The sequence below is a fragment of the Dendrobium catenatum genome, unplaced genomic scaffold (assembly GCF_001605985.2).
Source record: "Dendrobium catenatum unplaced genomic scaffold, ASM160598v2 fragScaff_scaffold_231, whole genome shotgun sequence".
NCBI classification, from domain to species: domain Eukaryota; kingdom Viridiplantae; phylum Streptophyta; class Magnoliopsida; order Asparagales; family Orchidaceae; genus Dendrobium; species Dendrobium catenatum.
In genome coordinates this window covers 1889557-1903497 of record NW_021318693.1, presented here as the reverse complement: position 1 = coordinate 1903497, position 13941 = coordinate 1889557, and the positions used below count along the sequence as shown (strand labels likewise).

The window sequence follows — 13941 nt, the reverse complement described above, 5'->3', positions numbered from 1 at the left end:
TTTTCCAATTTTTTTTATTTGCTTAATTTTTAATTTCTTTATTAAGTTCCTTTATTAAATTAGACATGATTGCCCCAATTTTTTTTCAAAGAAAAAACTAACTGCATTTCCAACGGCCCAATTACGTCCGGTCACTGAATGTGTTCAGAGACCAATAACCGCGCGCAACGTCACCTAAAACTCAGTATTGCTCGGTATACATTCGGATACGTTCGGATTTCACCGGACGTAATAATTGCTTCAAAAACAGGGAAATTATGAACGGGTAGCTACTTGAAAGACAAAATGCATGAGAGCCCACACAGCCTGTGAGCGCTTAAATGAGGTATAAAAGACAATTGCCATGAACATATCAAATTAATACTTGTTTGCTGCTTTATAACTCTTCAAACTGAGAGAAATTATTAGGTTCACAGGGTCTATATGATTGCAAAGAAACAAAATTTGAAACCAAATCTAAAATTAAAAATAAGAACTGAAAGGATTAAAGATAAACTAAAATAAAAGTAACAATTAAATCATGGCCAGCGGCAAGGTAATACAAGATTGGGACTTTAAGAGCTAACTATATTCTTCAAACTTTGTAAAAAAATGATAGGTACCACTTGAATATTCCAAGCGATTCCTATCGGATCTTCACCGATTCACCAATATTTCACTGTTTTCAATAGAAAACAGCCACCAACAATGAAAAAGCTGAGAGAAAAGGGAGAAAACTTTGGAAAAAACAATAGCAAATAATTGTATTTCCTTAGTAGATGATAAAAATCAAAGCAAGATACAATGTTCTTCAATTCGAGAGGAAGAACAACTCTCCAACAATCTCCGGCCACGCCAAGAGCCCAAGCAAGAAAAACCTAGAACACAAAACTCCTTTCAAAATCAAGATGAAAACCTAATCCCCTCATAACTCCCTATTAATACAATCTAATACAAAATAAAAGCAAAAGGACTTCTCTACCCTTCCTTCTCCCTCCAAAAACACTTAAACCATGTTTGAATTGCAAGTGGACCCCACCCCAGCCCCCTTTCCTCCTTCCGCCTGGTCTCTGGGCCGTCTCCGCCTGGAGAAAACCCGGACCGGCTGGGCTGGTCCAGGTTGAGCCGGTCCATGCTGGACTGGCATAACATTACCCCCCTCCCAAAGTACCACCTTGTCCTCAAGATGGAAGGCCGGAAACTGCACTGCAATCCTCTCCAATGGCTCCCATGTGGCCTCATAATCTGGGAGGCCGCTCCACCTAATCTTCACTTCCTTTTCCCCCTTTTCATTGATGCGCACTATATATATATATATATATATTAAGTTAAGTGTTGGTCATTAAAAGAAGAGAATAATATTAAGTGTTGTAGAGATGAGGATGCTCAGGTGGATGAGTGGCTTTACTCTTAAAGACAGGAAACAAAATAAGCATATATATGAAAAGGTTGGAGTAGCTCCGGTGGAAGATAAGATTAGAGAGAGTCGTCTTAAATTGTTTGGTCAAATAAAATGGAGGCCTTTTGATGACCTAGTTAGAAAAGTATAAGTATTAGATTTGACTTATGTTAAGAAAAGTAGAGGTAGACCTAAAAGACATGATTAAAAAAATATATTAGAAATGATCTTTATTTATTAGATTTAGATGAGAATTTGACTCTTAATATGACACGGAGAAAAAGGATTCATGAAGCGAACTCCACAGTGGGATAAAAGTTTGTTGTTGTTGTTGTTTCCATGGGGGGAGGTCAACCATATAATACAAAATAAAAGAGAAGAGGTGAGGAAGAAGAGACAAGAAGATGGGAGAAGGAAGAGTGATATTTCGGTGAAATTTGTCCAAATTTTGAGCAGGTGAGCATTGTGATCAAGATTTGAAGCCACAGTAGTTGGACACAAATGAAATTAATGTTAAAAAGATTAGGTTTCAACAATCAAGCAGCAAAAGGATGGCCAACATTTTGAGAAAATCTAATAATTCCCATAGAAATGGAGAAGAATATGACATTTTTCCCACCCGCCTTCATCCTTCACAAAACTCTTTAATTCCAAAATCCAAACCAATAGTCCAGTTCACATCTTCCCACACAACCTTGCCATGGTTGAAGCACAATATTTAGGTTAGGTTCACAGCCAATGCATTGATTAGTTTTCCTTAGCATTTTTCCTCAACAAAAAGAAAACATGTCATCACTCTACATGCAAAATTATTACCTAAGGCTCAATGCTTAAGTATCCCTTGTGCTAAATCACACCTTTTAAGCTAAATTATGCATTAGCACTAAGATAGAATGCCAAGTTAAGACAAGCAAGCTCTATAGGGTTTTTATTTATGCCAAGCATTTTTAAAAATTGCTTATATACCGTCATTTGATGCAAAGATGAATGCTTGAAGTATACAAATAATTGAGGCATTTTCTCTATTGATAGATTGATAAAGAAGTGCTAAAAATTTTGAAATCTCTTTCAACCTCCATGGTCAACCCAAAATAAAATGAAAATCCTAAGGTTTCATTCCCAATTATCACACATTCATAATGCATCATGAAAAGCTTCATAATCATTTTTTTCAATGCATAAGCTTCATCATCACTCTTTTTCAAAGCAAGTGTGGTTACTCTCTTTAGTCTCTTTCCTTCTACTCTTTGCATTCCATATATTTCATTAATTTAGCTCTCTTCTTTCCTTTAAATCACATAGGTCTTGCACCCCTCGCCTTTTTCCTATCCCTAGAATTTACATCAAACCACCAATGTCCATGAGAAAAAACATTAAAGATAATTTTAGAGATTCATGAGATGCGTCTGTCCTTTTGAGTGACTCAATCCAAATCAACCAAATTTTATTATAAAGCTTAAATAAATGAAAATTCACTTATATCAAATTCAAATATATACCTACTACTAAGATATTAGATTTTGGATGGATTGAGGTGATTATGTAAATTAGCATTAAAAAAACAAGAAAAAGGGGAGCATTTTGATTAAGATTTCAAGCCACAATAGCTAGAAACAAATGAAATTAATGCTGAAAAGATTAGGTTTCAACAACCACACCGCAAAAGAATGCCCAAGGTTTTGAGAAAATCTAATAATTCCCATAGAAATGGGGACAAATGTCGCATTTTCCCATCCCCCTTCATCCTTCAAATAAATTCTTAATTTCAAACCAATAAAGTCCAATTTCACATCTTTCCATGCATCCTTGCCATGGTTGAAGCACTAAATTTAGGGTTCATGACCAATGCTGAGATTTATTTTCCTTAGAATTTTTCCTCAACAGAAAGAAAAATGTCATGCCTCTACATATAAAATTACAACCTAAGGCTCAATTCTTAAGTATCCCTTGCACTAAATCACACTTTTATGCTAAATTATGACTTAACATTACGATACAGTGCCAAGTTAAGATAAGCAAGCTCTATAGAGTTTTTCTTTATGCCAAGCATTTTAAAACTTATTTAATACCATCATTTGAGGCAAAGATGAATGTTTGAAGTATACAAACAATTGGGATATTTTCTATATTGACAGATTGACAAAGAAGTTCAAACCTCCATGGTCAACCCAAAATCAATTAAAAATCCTAAGGTTTCTTCCCCAATCACGATGCATTCATAATGCATCGTGAAAAGCTTCATAATCATCCTTCTCAATGCATAAGCTTCATTATCACTCGTTTTCAAAGCATTTGTGGTTACACTCTTTAGTCTCTTTCCTTCTACTCCATGTATTCCATATATTTCCTTAATTCAACTTTCTTTCTTTTTTTTTAATCTTTCTTATATACTTTTAAGCCATATACATCTGGAACCCCTCACCTTTTTCGTATCCCTAGAATTTAAATCAAACTTCCAATATCCATGAGGAAAAACCTTAAAGATAATTTTAAAGATTCATGAGACTCATCTGTCCTTTTGAGTGAATAATTCCAAATCAACCAAATATGATTATAAAACTGAAATAAATGAATATTCACTTATATCAAATTCAAATGCATACCTACTATTAATAAATTAGATTTTGGATAGATTGAGGAGCTTATGTAAATTAGCTTAAAAAAAGAAAGAAAAAAGGAAGCATTTTGATCAAGATTTCAAGCCAAAATAGCTAGAAACAAATGAGATTATTGATGACAAGATTAGGTTTCAACAATCATGCAACAAAAGAGTGCCCAAGGTTTTGAGAAAATCTAATAATTCCCATAGAAATGGGGACAGAGGTTGCATTTTTCCCATCCCCCTTCATTCTTCAAATAAATTCATAATTTCAAACCCATAGAGTCCGATTTCACATCTTACCATGCAACCTTTCCATGGTTGAAGCACTACGTTTAGGTTCATGGCCAACACTTTGATTTATTTTTCTTAGCATTTTTCCTCAACAAAAAGAAAAATGCCATCACTCTACACACAAAAGTACTACCTAAGGCAAAATGCTTAAGTATCCCTTGTGCTAAATCACACCTTTTAAGCTAAATTATACATTAACATTAAGATACAGTGCCAAGTTAAGCTAAGCAAGCTCCATAGGGTTCTTTATGCCAAGCATTTTTAAAAATTGCTTGTATACCATCATTTGGTGCAAAGTCGAATGCTTAAAGTATACAATTAGTTGGGGTATTTTCTCTTTGATAGATTGACAAAGAAGTACTAAACATTTTGAAATCTCTTTAAACCTCTATGGTCAATCCAAAATCAAATGAAAATCCTAAGGTTTCATTCCCAATCACGATGCATTCGTAATGCATCATGAAAAACTTCATAATTGATCTTGTCAATGCATAAGCTTCATTATCACTCTTTCTTAAAGCATGTGCGGTTACTCTCTTTAGCGGTTTAGCCTCTTTCCTTCTACTCCTTGTATTCCATATATTTCATTAATTCAGCTTTTTTCTTTCCTTTTAAGTTATATACGTCTTGCACCCCTCGCCATTTTCCTATCCTTTGCATCAAACCTCCGACACCGATGAGCAAAATTCTTAAGGATAATTTTAAAGATTCATGAGACTCATCTGTTCTATTTAGTGACTAAATCAAAATCAACCAAATCTGATTATAAAGCTTAAAAAAAGAAAATTCACTTATATCAAATTGAAATGTATACCTAATACTAAGAAATTAGATTTTGGATGGATTGAGGTGATTCCATAAATTAGCTTTTTTTTAAAAAAAAAAAAAAATTTATGAAATTGTGATCAAGATTTCAATCCACAATAGTTGGACACAAATGAAATCAATGCTGATATGATTAGATTTCAACAATCATGCAGAAAAAGACAGCCAAAATTTTGAAAAAATCTAATAATTCTCATAGAACTGGAGAAGGACGGTGCATTTTTTCCTATCCCCCTTCATCACAAAAATTCTTAATTCCAAACTAATAGAGTCCAATTTCACATCTTTCCATGCAACCTTGCCATGGTTGAAGCGCTCAGAATGGGTAAAAAAAAAGTGAATTGATAAACTTCTCTAGAGTTATCATTGATCTTGATATTGGGTTCTTAAAATGGGTCAAAATCACGAATCAGTAGGAGGGAATTCATGGAGATTCGATGCCATCCTCACATGGCAATCTGATTTGAAGAACGATACCCTCGAATTCTAATTAGGATGTTGATAGGGCATTAACAAGATAGAAACGGATCAACCCACATCAGCAATGAACTTACAAATCCGGGTTGTTGGCCGTCGTCTCTGCAAAGCTCGCCTTAAACGGGAAAAGCGAGTCTTTAATCCTGTCCAACACATCCGACGTATCAACATCGAAATAGGGCTTGTAAGCAGCCACCATGAACTTTCGCATCCACCCAGACTGCTGGGTATCGTCGGAGATTCCATTTGCTGGTCTCGAGAACGTATCTGCACATGAGTATGTCGCAGATCAGCTCGTTATTTGAAACGTAGAAAAAATGTAGAGGAAACGGAAGGCGATATCGAGAACGCAAAGCAACGAATCAGTACTAGTAAAAGACAGGGATTTACAAACCATCTGCATCGCTTGGTGGCTTGAAGACGCCAGTGATCTTGCCCTTCGCCTCGGACGTTGGAAACGAGTGAAGGTTAGACTCTGCAATGCCATGTGAAAATCCATCAAGATCTCGAAACCTCAATCGTAAACCCTATTCTCGAGCCGAATTCTCACCTGTGAATTTGACAGTGACGTGGTCAGAGCCTGATACCGCCTGCAGGCAAAGAAGAAGAACGATGGCGTGGATTAGATCCAAAACTCGCCGCTGTGAATTTTAGAGAGGAAGAGAGAAGGGGTATTGAAGGAGGGGGCGGATATACATACCGGTACGGATCCGGAGACTTTCTGGTTGTCGATTGTTGTGTAACCTCCGCCGGTCATCATCTTCCCGTCGCCGGTGGTCGGACTCTATGCTCCCCTTCTCTCCCTCTCCCTCCCGTTCTCTGTCTCTCTCTCTTTAGAGAACGACCTTTATTAGTGCAATTTCCTTCCACGGCTCCATACGTACATATTAGCTCAAATTTATTCGTTCTATTTTCATTAAGTAGGGTGACAAAATTGATTTTCGGGTTGAATTGGGATCCGAATTTGACCAACTCTTTTTTGACCTGATCCGAATATGACCTAATCAGTGTTTGGGATCAACATTCTTAATCCGAACCCGATCAGATTTTGCTTCAGGTCAACCTAACACGACCTAACTATCTGTTTAATGAGAAAAAAAGGTCATTCGAAACAAACTATTTAGTATATAAAATCAAATAAAAGTTAAGTAGGATTTACAATTTAACATTATATTTGTGTAATGTTAAAGATATATATGCAGGAGTTATTACTCGTGTTCAAACACAAGGTGGTCTGATCAAGGATTTCTCTATTTCGATTGGGTTACATCAAGGATCAGCTTTAAGCCCATATCTTTTTGCTTTAATCATGGATGTTCTCACTAGACATTTGCTAGAGGATGTACCTTGGTGTATGCTTTTTGGTGATGATATTCTTCTTGTTGATAAGACTAGAGAGTGAGCTGAAGGTAAACTTGAATTATGGAGGTCAACTTTAGAGTCTAAAGGTTTTCGCTTGAGTAGATCTAAAACAGAATATATGGAGTATAATTTTAGCAGTAATAGACCTAGTGAGGGGATTGTGACTTTGGGCGATCAAGTCATTAATAAGAGTACAGATATAAATTCAGCAACATCCAACTAAGAAAACATAAATAAATTCAGTAGCCATAAGCAATAAAACAACACTTATAACTCATTAGAGACCTTACAGTGTAACTTCCAGCAACAACATATCAGATTATCAGAGATCAAATTATGAAGCAGGTAATGATGTATAAAGGGATAACTTCCTACATAATTTGAATAACTAATTTCTAAAAGACATTAGGAAGACTTAAAAGTAATAGGCCAATAAAGCCATAACATAACAACTATAAGATAAGAGGCTATTGAATGTAAGAATCCAAGTCGGAGGCAGAAAAGCAACCAAATGTAAGCACCTAGCTAGATAACTGTACTTGATATATTCTCAAAAAAATCATCTTGATCGGGCACGAATCTCGACGCAAAAACCAACCAGAGAACTTCAAAAATTAAATATGGGAGCACTCGAATTCCAATTTCAGCAAGCTTACAGTCAAACTGAGCGTCTCGGAAATACGAACCCAACGACACCAAATTCAACTCAATCCGAGTCCAAATAAGTCTGAATCGAAGACTCGAAGTGATGTTGGAAGGTTCTAATCACAATTTGAGTTACCAAACGGTCTTCCATTTTAACGAGCTTATACTCGAATCGAACGGCTCGACGATACGAATCCAACGAGCCCAAGATCGTCGAATTCCGACATCACTAAGGCATTCAAATGTCCAACGAACGGTGCACGATCGAAGGGTTCAATATCGGCCGTCCATTCGACCACTCCCTATTCGCCCATGATCTCACACCTATTTACAAGCCATGCCACTCTAGAAAAACTATAAATACAGTCCTCATTCTTTACAAGGGGACTCAAGTGAGAAAAGAGAGAAGGAGAGAAGAGAAAAAGGGGAAAGGGAGAATCATCTCCTCCTCGACCACCGTCGGAGTTCTTTCCGCCGCCTGAATACGTCGGAACTCTGCCAGATTTTTGGGAGACGCCTGAATTCTGCAGAATTTTGTAAATTTGCTTCAAGTTAGAAGAAACGGATTGTAATCTGATCGTCCTGACTTGTGGGACGAATCAGATTCTTGTAATTTACAAAACGCTAGTGGAACTTTTCAGCTGGGCGTGACCCCGTGGTTTTTTCCCTCTTTCGGATTTTCCACGTAAAAATCCTGATGTTCATTTTCTTTTTTGTTTGTGTGCTGAATATTCGTGCAACGCCCAAACATGAATTTGTGACCAACAACAGCACAGCCAACTATCATCACTCAATATTTGTCATCAACTTTAACATTCTTATATTTATATAAACCACCACCACATGTATTATATATTTCTTATAGTATATTCACACATTTATAATCAAGGAATGTGCATGTACTGCATGTAGAATTATAATTAGTTGAATTATTTCAATTGTACTAAAATGAAAAACTTTTTTTAGCTGGATTTTTATATAGAAAAATAATGCCTCGTTTGTATCGCTCTCAATTTATTTTAGTTACTTAGCATGCAAGAAATCTCCATATACTGTTAGAATGGTAACACCATCGTTAAAGTTCTAGCATAATAAATTTTTTTCATATTTTAAATGATAAACCTTATTTGCAATAATACTCATCAAAATCTATTTTAGATGCAAGTGTGTGTACATAAACAACCATATTCATAAAACTTGATTCAACACAAGTCAGCTTGATTCAAGTTAAGTCAACTCATTGCACTCGATCTCAACTCAAAAGAAACTCGTCGGTCTAAAAATAAAGTCACCTTAGCTCACCCCAAGCAAGCAACTATGATCTATGAACTCATCCTAAGCAGGGGAATATTGTCTATCAAATTAGCCCTAACGACTACTCAAATAAGCAACTTGTGAAAAGTTATTGATTGGTTATTCAGCTATCATACACCTATAAATCCAAGCTTGTTAAACCCTTGATCCTAACAACTTATTTGAGATTTTGATGGTAAAAAATATTAATGATTGTATAAGATTTGAATGTGTAGGTTTTTTTTATATAATAATTACATGTACATATTAGAAAAATGACGAAATAAGGTTGCGCGCGCGCATATATATATATATATATAATTGAAAACCTTGATTGTAAATTGTACTAGACACTTAATAATAATGAAATTGCATAATCCTCATATACTCATTTTCTTAATCAGGTCAATTCAAAATTTGAACATATCATAATATATGATAAATATAGTATTGGCATAAAAAATTCCTTAATTAAGACCTGCTTATCCTGATGCAAACTAAAAATTAAATTCAAAAAAATATTGTAATGTTCTATTCATATTGTATTGAGCAATCAAATAGAGATGAATTTCGTTAGAAATCACATGTATGAACTAATCGTACTATCTGATCTATATCATTTAGTCTAATAGGATAAAGATGATTTTTTTTATCTTGCTAATGAACTAATCTACTGTATGATCTAGCTAGCTTAGTTAAAAACCATAATTTAATGTTTCTAAACAAAGTCCCTAAGTATAATTACTCTTCTATGAACCCTAAAATGTGATTTTTATGTGAGACGTTGTTACCTAAGAGATTTGAAGAAAGAGTTTGTTCTTGCTACCTTTTATATTTCTTTTTATCCAACAAAAAAGCATGCACCAAAGTACATCCTCTAGCAAATGTCTAGTGCTAACAACCATTACTAAAGCATAAAAAAAATATGGACTTAATCAAACCGAAATAGCAAAAAAAATTGAGAACAAACCTTCGGTTATCTCCTCGGCGGCGCGCGACTAGGCAGAGAGGCGGGCTAGCTTAGTTAAAAACCATAATTTAATGTTTCTAAACAAAGTCCCTAAGTATAATTACTCTTCTATGAACCCTAAAATGTGATTTTTATGTGAGACGTTGTTACCTAAGAGATTTGAAGAAAGAGTTTGTTCTTGCAACCTTTCTATTTTGATATTTTCCACCATTCAAAGAGAAGTTTTTTGTGTGAAACTATGCCTTTTAGTTTTTTGTGCTAATCATGTTCTTGATCAAGTGATTTGAAAGTCTAAAGTTTTTATTTTAAATGGCAAATAATGTTTTTGAGAAGTCAATTCCTTCATATCTGAGGGACAAAATAATGGTTCGATGGCAATGACAATGGTTGGTTGGTGGTCTGATGGTTGCAGTTGAGTGATGTTCTATAGATGTCAAATGGGTGACAATACAATAACAATATAGTGTGTTGGTTCTATGATGACAATCAGGTGCTATTATTCCATGCAGACACCGGACGGGAAAACCATCTGGTTAAGCACTCGGTGCTGAGTGGTACCGAACGGTATTGAGCGCGGGTACCGAGCTCTACACCGAATGCGTAATATTTTTGAGTGATGTGATGCATTTTTAATGATCTCCGGACGCCCTCACAGTGATTCGACTATCAAATGGGTTCCAATGGTATAAATATATAACTGTTATAACTTAAAATTCCAAATGGGATTTTGCTATTATTAAGTATATATGCTTATGTGGTGATGGCTCATCAAGCACTCTGGCAGAACATATTGTATTTTCACACGACCTTCTGTGTGGAAGCTGAAGAACTTAGCCATGTTCTCTTGCCCCACCGGGAATGGCGGTCTCTGCTAAAACCCCATCCAACCCTCTACTTACCACATGCTTCTTTCCCCTCCCCTTCAAATTTCAGAGACCTACAATCCTCAACCTCTATGCCAATCGAATCAAATCCCATATCGCTCTCAAAAACGCCAAAGAGCTCCACGCTCTCACCCCAAACTCGATATCAAACCCCACGTCTGATCTGAACACCGAAATTAGCCGTCTTTGCCTCAACGGGGATCTTGTGGAGGCATTGCAACTCCTGAACGCAACAGGAAAAGCTGCTTTAGAAGAGGACACCTACATCGCACTCATACGGCTGTGTGAATGGCGGAGAGCAGCTCCAGAAGGCTCCCAAATTTACTTCCATATCTCTTCTTCAAATACTCCTTTGAGCCTTCGACTTGGAAATGCGTTGTTAAGCTTGTTCGTTAGGGTTCATGAACTCCTTGTTGCTTGGACAGTGTTCGGAAAAATGGTTGAAAGAGATGTTTTTTCTTGGAATATAATATTGGGCGGGTATGCAAAGGCGGGTTTCTTTGATGAAGCTTTGAATTTGTATTACAGAATGCTGTGGGTTGGGGTCAGGCCTGATCTATATACTTTTCCCTGTGTACTGAGGACCTGCGGTGGTGTTCCAGATTTGGTTAGAGGGAAAGAGATTCATGCTCATGTGATTAGGTTTGGTTTTGGCTCAGAAGTCGATGTTTTAAATGCTTTAATAACCATGTATGCCAAGTGTGGTTATTTTGATCATGCTCGTAAAGTGTTTGATGATATGCCTGTCAGAGATTGCATTTCTTGGAATGCTATGATATCCGGGTATTTTGAGAATGGTGAACATTTGGAAGGTTTGAATCTGTTTTTGATGATGCGAGATCTTTCTGTGGAGCCGGATCTGATGACGATGACGAGCGTAATTTCTGGTTATGGGTTCCTTTCTGATAAAAAACCAGGGAGGGAGATGCATGGATATGCTATAAAGAAGGGTTTCGGCGTCGACATCTCGTTTTTCAATTCACTAATTCAGATGTACTCAAATTTCGGAAGCTTGATGGAAGCTCAAAAACTATTCTTGAGGATGACTTCTAAGGATGTGGTTTCCTGGACCGCCATGATTTCCGGTTTTGAGAAGAATAGATCCCCAGAAATGGCTTTATATATGTTTGAACAGATGAAGGCAGAGAATGCAACTCCTGATGAGATCACCATAGCGAGTGTACTCTCTTCATGTGCTTCCTTGCGACGTGTAGATGTTGGGATTGAGCTGCAAGAGTTGGCAAGAAAGAATGGCCTAATGCCATATACTATCGTTGGGAATACCCTTCTTGATATGTATTCCAAGTCAAGTTGTATTGACAAAGCTGTAGAAATATTCAAGTTAATGCCCGAGAAGGATGTGATATCTTGGAGTTCTATCATATCGGCATTCCGAATAAACCACATGAGCTTTGAAGCTTTGACATTCTTTCGCCAAATGCAAGTTGATACAAAACCCAACTCCATTACACTTATTGCAGCTTTATCAGCTTGCGCTGCCTTAGGAGCTCTGATGTGTGGGAAGGAAATCCACGCACATGCTCTCAGAAGTGAACGGGCTTTGCAGGGCTTCTTGCCAAATGCCATTTTAAATCTTTATGTAAAGTGTGGAAAGACTGAATATGCTTTGACACAATTCAAATTACATGAAAGGAAAGATGTTGTCTCATGGAATATAATGTTGAGTGGATATATAGGGCGAGGGCAAGGGCATGGAGATCTTGCAATTGCACTCTTTTGCAAGATGGAAGAGGACGGGATCCAACCCGATGAAGTCACATTTGTGGCTCTTTTGTGTGCTTGTAGCAAATCTGGAATGGTGAGCCAGGGATTGAACTATTTTGGCAGCATGAGTGCAAAGTATGGCGTTACTCCTAATCTTCGACATTACGGTTGCATGGTGGACTTACTTGGTCGTGCTGGGCATTTGGAAGAAGCTCACAAATTCATTCAGGATATGCCTATCAAGCCTGATGCAGCTATATGGGGAGCATTGCTAAATGCTTGCAGGATCCATGGCAATATCGAGCTTGGTGAACTTTCTGCAAAGTTTATCTTTGAGAAAGATTGTAAGAGTGTTGGGTACTATATGCTCTTGTGTAACTTATATGCAGATAATGGCCTGTGGGATAAGGTGGCAAAGCTCAGGAAGTTGATGAAAGAGAGGGGGCTAACGGTAGATCCTGGGTGTAGTTGGGTGGAAGCAAAGGGGACAATTCATGCTTTTTTAAGTGGAGATGAGTCGCATCCACAAATGAAGGAGATTAATGCAGTTCTAACTGGGTTATACGATAGGATAGAGGAAGCTAGTCTTGATGGATTCGAAGATGATATTGAAGCTTCAAAAGCTGATATTTTTTGTGGGCACAGTGAGAGATTGGCAGTTGCTTTTGGTCTAATTAGTAGTACTCCTGGCACACCCATTCAGGTTACAAAAAATCTGTACATGTGTAGAAGCTGTCATCAAATAGTTAAGTGGATATCAAAGATTGTGCGTAGGGATATTACTGTGAGGGATACTGAGCAGTTTCATTTCTTCAAAGATGGGATATGCTCTTGTGGAGATGAGGAATATTGGGGAAGAAATAGTGGCTGAGAAAGTTGACAAGATGATCTCTATAGCGATAATAATGTTACGCAGATCCCTTAAGTACAGTGAAGGGAGTGTGAAAAAAAGGATAGGCATACAGTGCAGATAAGGTTGACAATCCCATTCATTGATGCTGTTTTTGGCAGTTTCAGTCAAGGTGCTGCATGTCAAAGAACTGCAAGATGTACAAATCATCAAGTAAAAGGATGAAAATTACTGATGTTACATTATTTAAGGTGTATTTTATTAAATTTTACTCTTTATTAGCTGAATCCTTGGGGATAATGAGTAAACGATACATTGATGAAACAAACTAGAAAGTAATAGAAAGTAAAAGCAGCCGAAAAAAATAAATGACACTAGGATTTAATGTGAAAAAACTCAAATTAGTGAAAAAATCATAGAGCAACACCAAACCAAGAAATTCACCATGAAAATTGGGAGAAATAAGTACAAACATATCTTTTCTCTCACTCTCTCATTGCTTCTCATCTCACATGCACTGTTCTCAATCTCTAACTATTCAAAAGACAAGTGAAAGCCAAGTAAATAACCCCAAGGGACGCAATCCTTCAGAAAAATGAAAAACAAGACCGTACGGTCCATCTCGCAGCGCTGCGGCGC

The 13941-nt window shown here is 36.8% G+C and overlaps 2 protein-coding genes across 2 annotated transcripts; one reads left to right on the top strand and one right to left on the bottom strand.

Moving 5' to 3' along the window:
- Positions 1–5624: 5624 nt before the first annotated feature.
- On the bottom strand, positions 5625–6440 carry LOC110104234. The gene is made up of 4 exons (XM_020833250.2): positions 6274–6440; positions 6124–6163; positions 5968–6048; positions 5625–5840 (listed from the first exon to the last, which is right to left on the bottom strand). Exons 1-4 carry the CDS (start codon positions 6331–6333, stop codon positions 5647–5649), a joined length of 375 nt encoding a protein of 124 aa, XP_020688909.1. The 5' UTR covers positions 6334–6440; the 3' UTR covers positions 5625–5646.
- Positions 6441–10590: 4150 nt separating this feature from the next.
- On the top strand, positions 10591–13589 carry LOC110104188 (pentatricopeptide repeat-containing protein At1g15510, chloroplastic). Its single transcript, XM_020833180.2, has one exon. It carries the CDS (start codon positions 10702–10704, stop codon positions 13321–13323), a length of 2622 nt encoding a protein of 873 aa, XP_020688839.2. The 5' UTR covers positions 10591–10701; the 3' UTR covers positions 13324–13589.
- Positions 13590–13941: the final 352 nt, after the last annotated feature.

Coding starts and splice junctions, on each gene's coding strand:
- LOC110104188 (XM_020833180.2), top strand. CDS start 10,702: ATGGCGGTCTCTGCTAAAACCCCATCCAACCCTCTACTTACCACATGC.
- LOC110104234 (XM_020833250.2), bottom strand. CDS start 6,333: ATGATGACCGGCGGAGGTTACACAACAATCGACAACCAGAAAGTCTCC. Junction 6,049..6,123: donor CGTCACTGTCAAATTCACAG/GTGAGAATTCGG, acceptor ATGGCATTGCAG/AGTCTAACCTTCACTCGTTT. Junction 5,841..5,967: donor GCCACCAAGCGATGCAGATG/GTTTGTAAATCC, acceptor ACTCATGTGCAG/ATACGTTCTCGAGACCAGCA.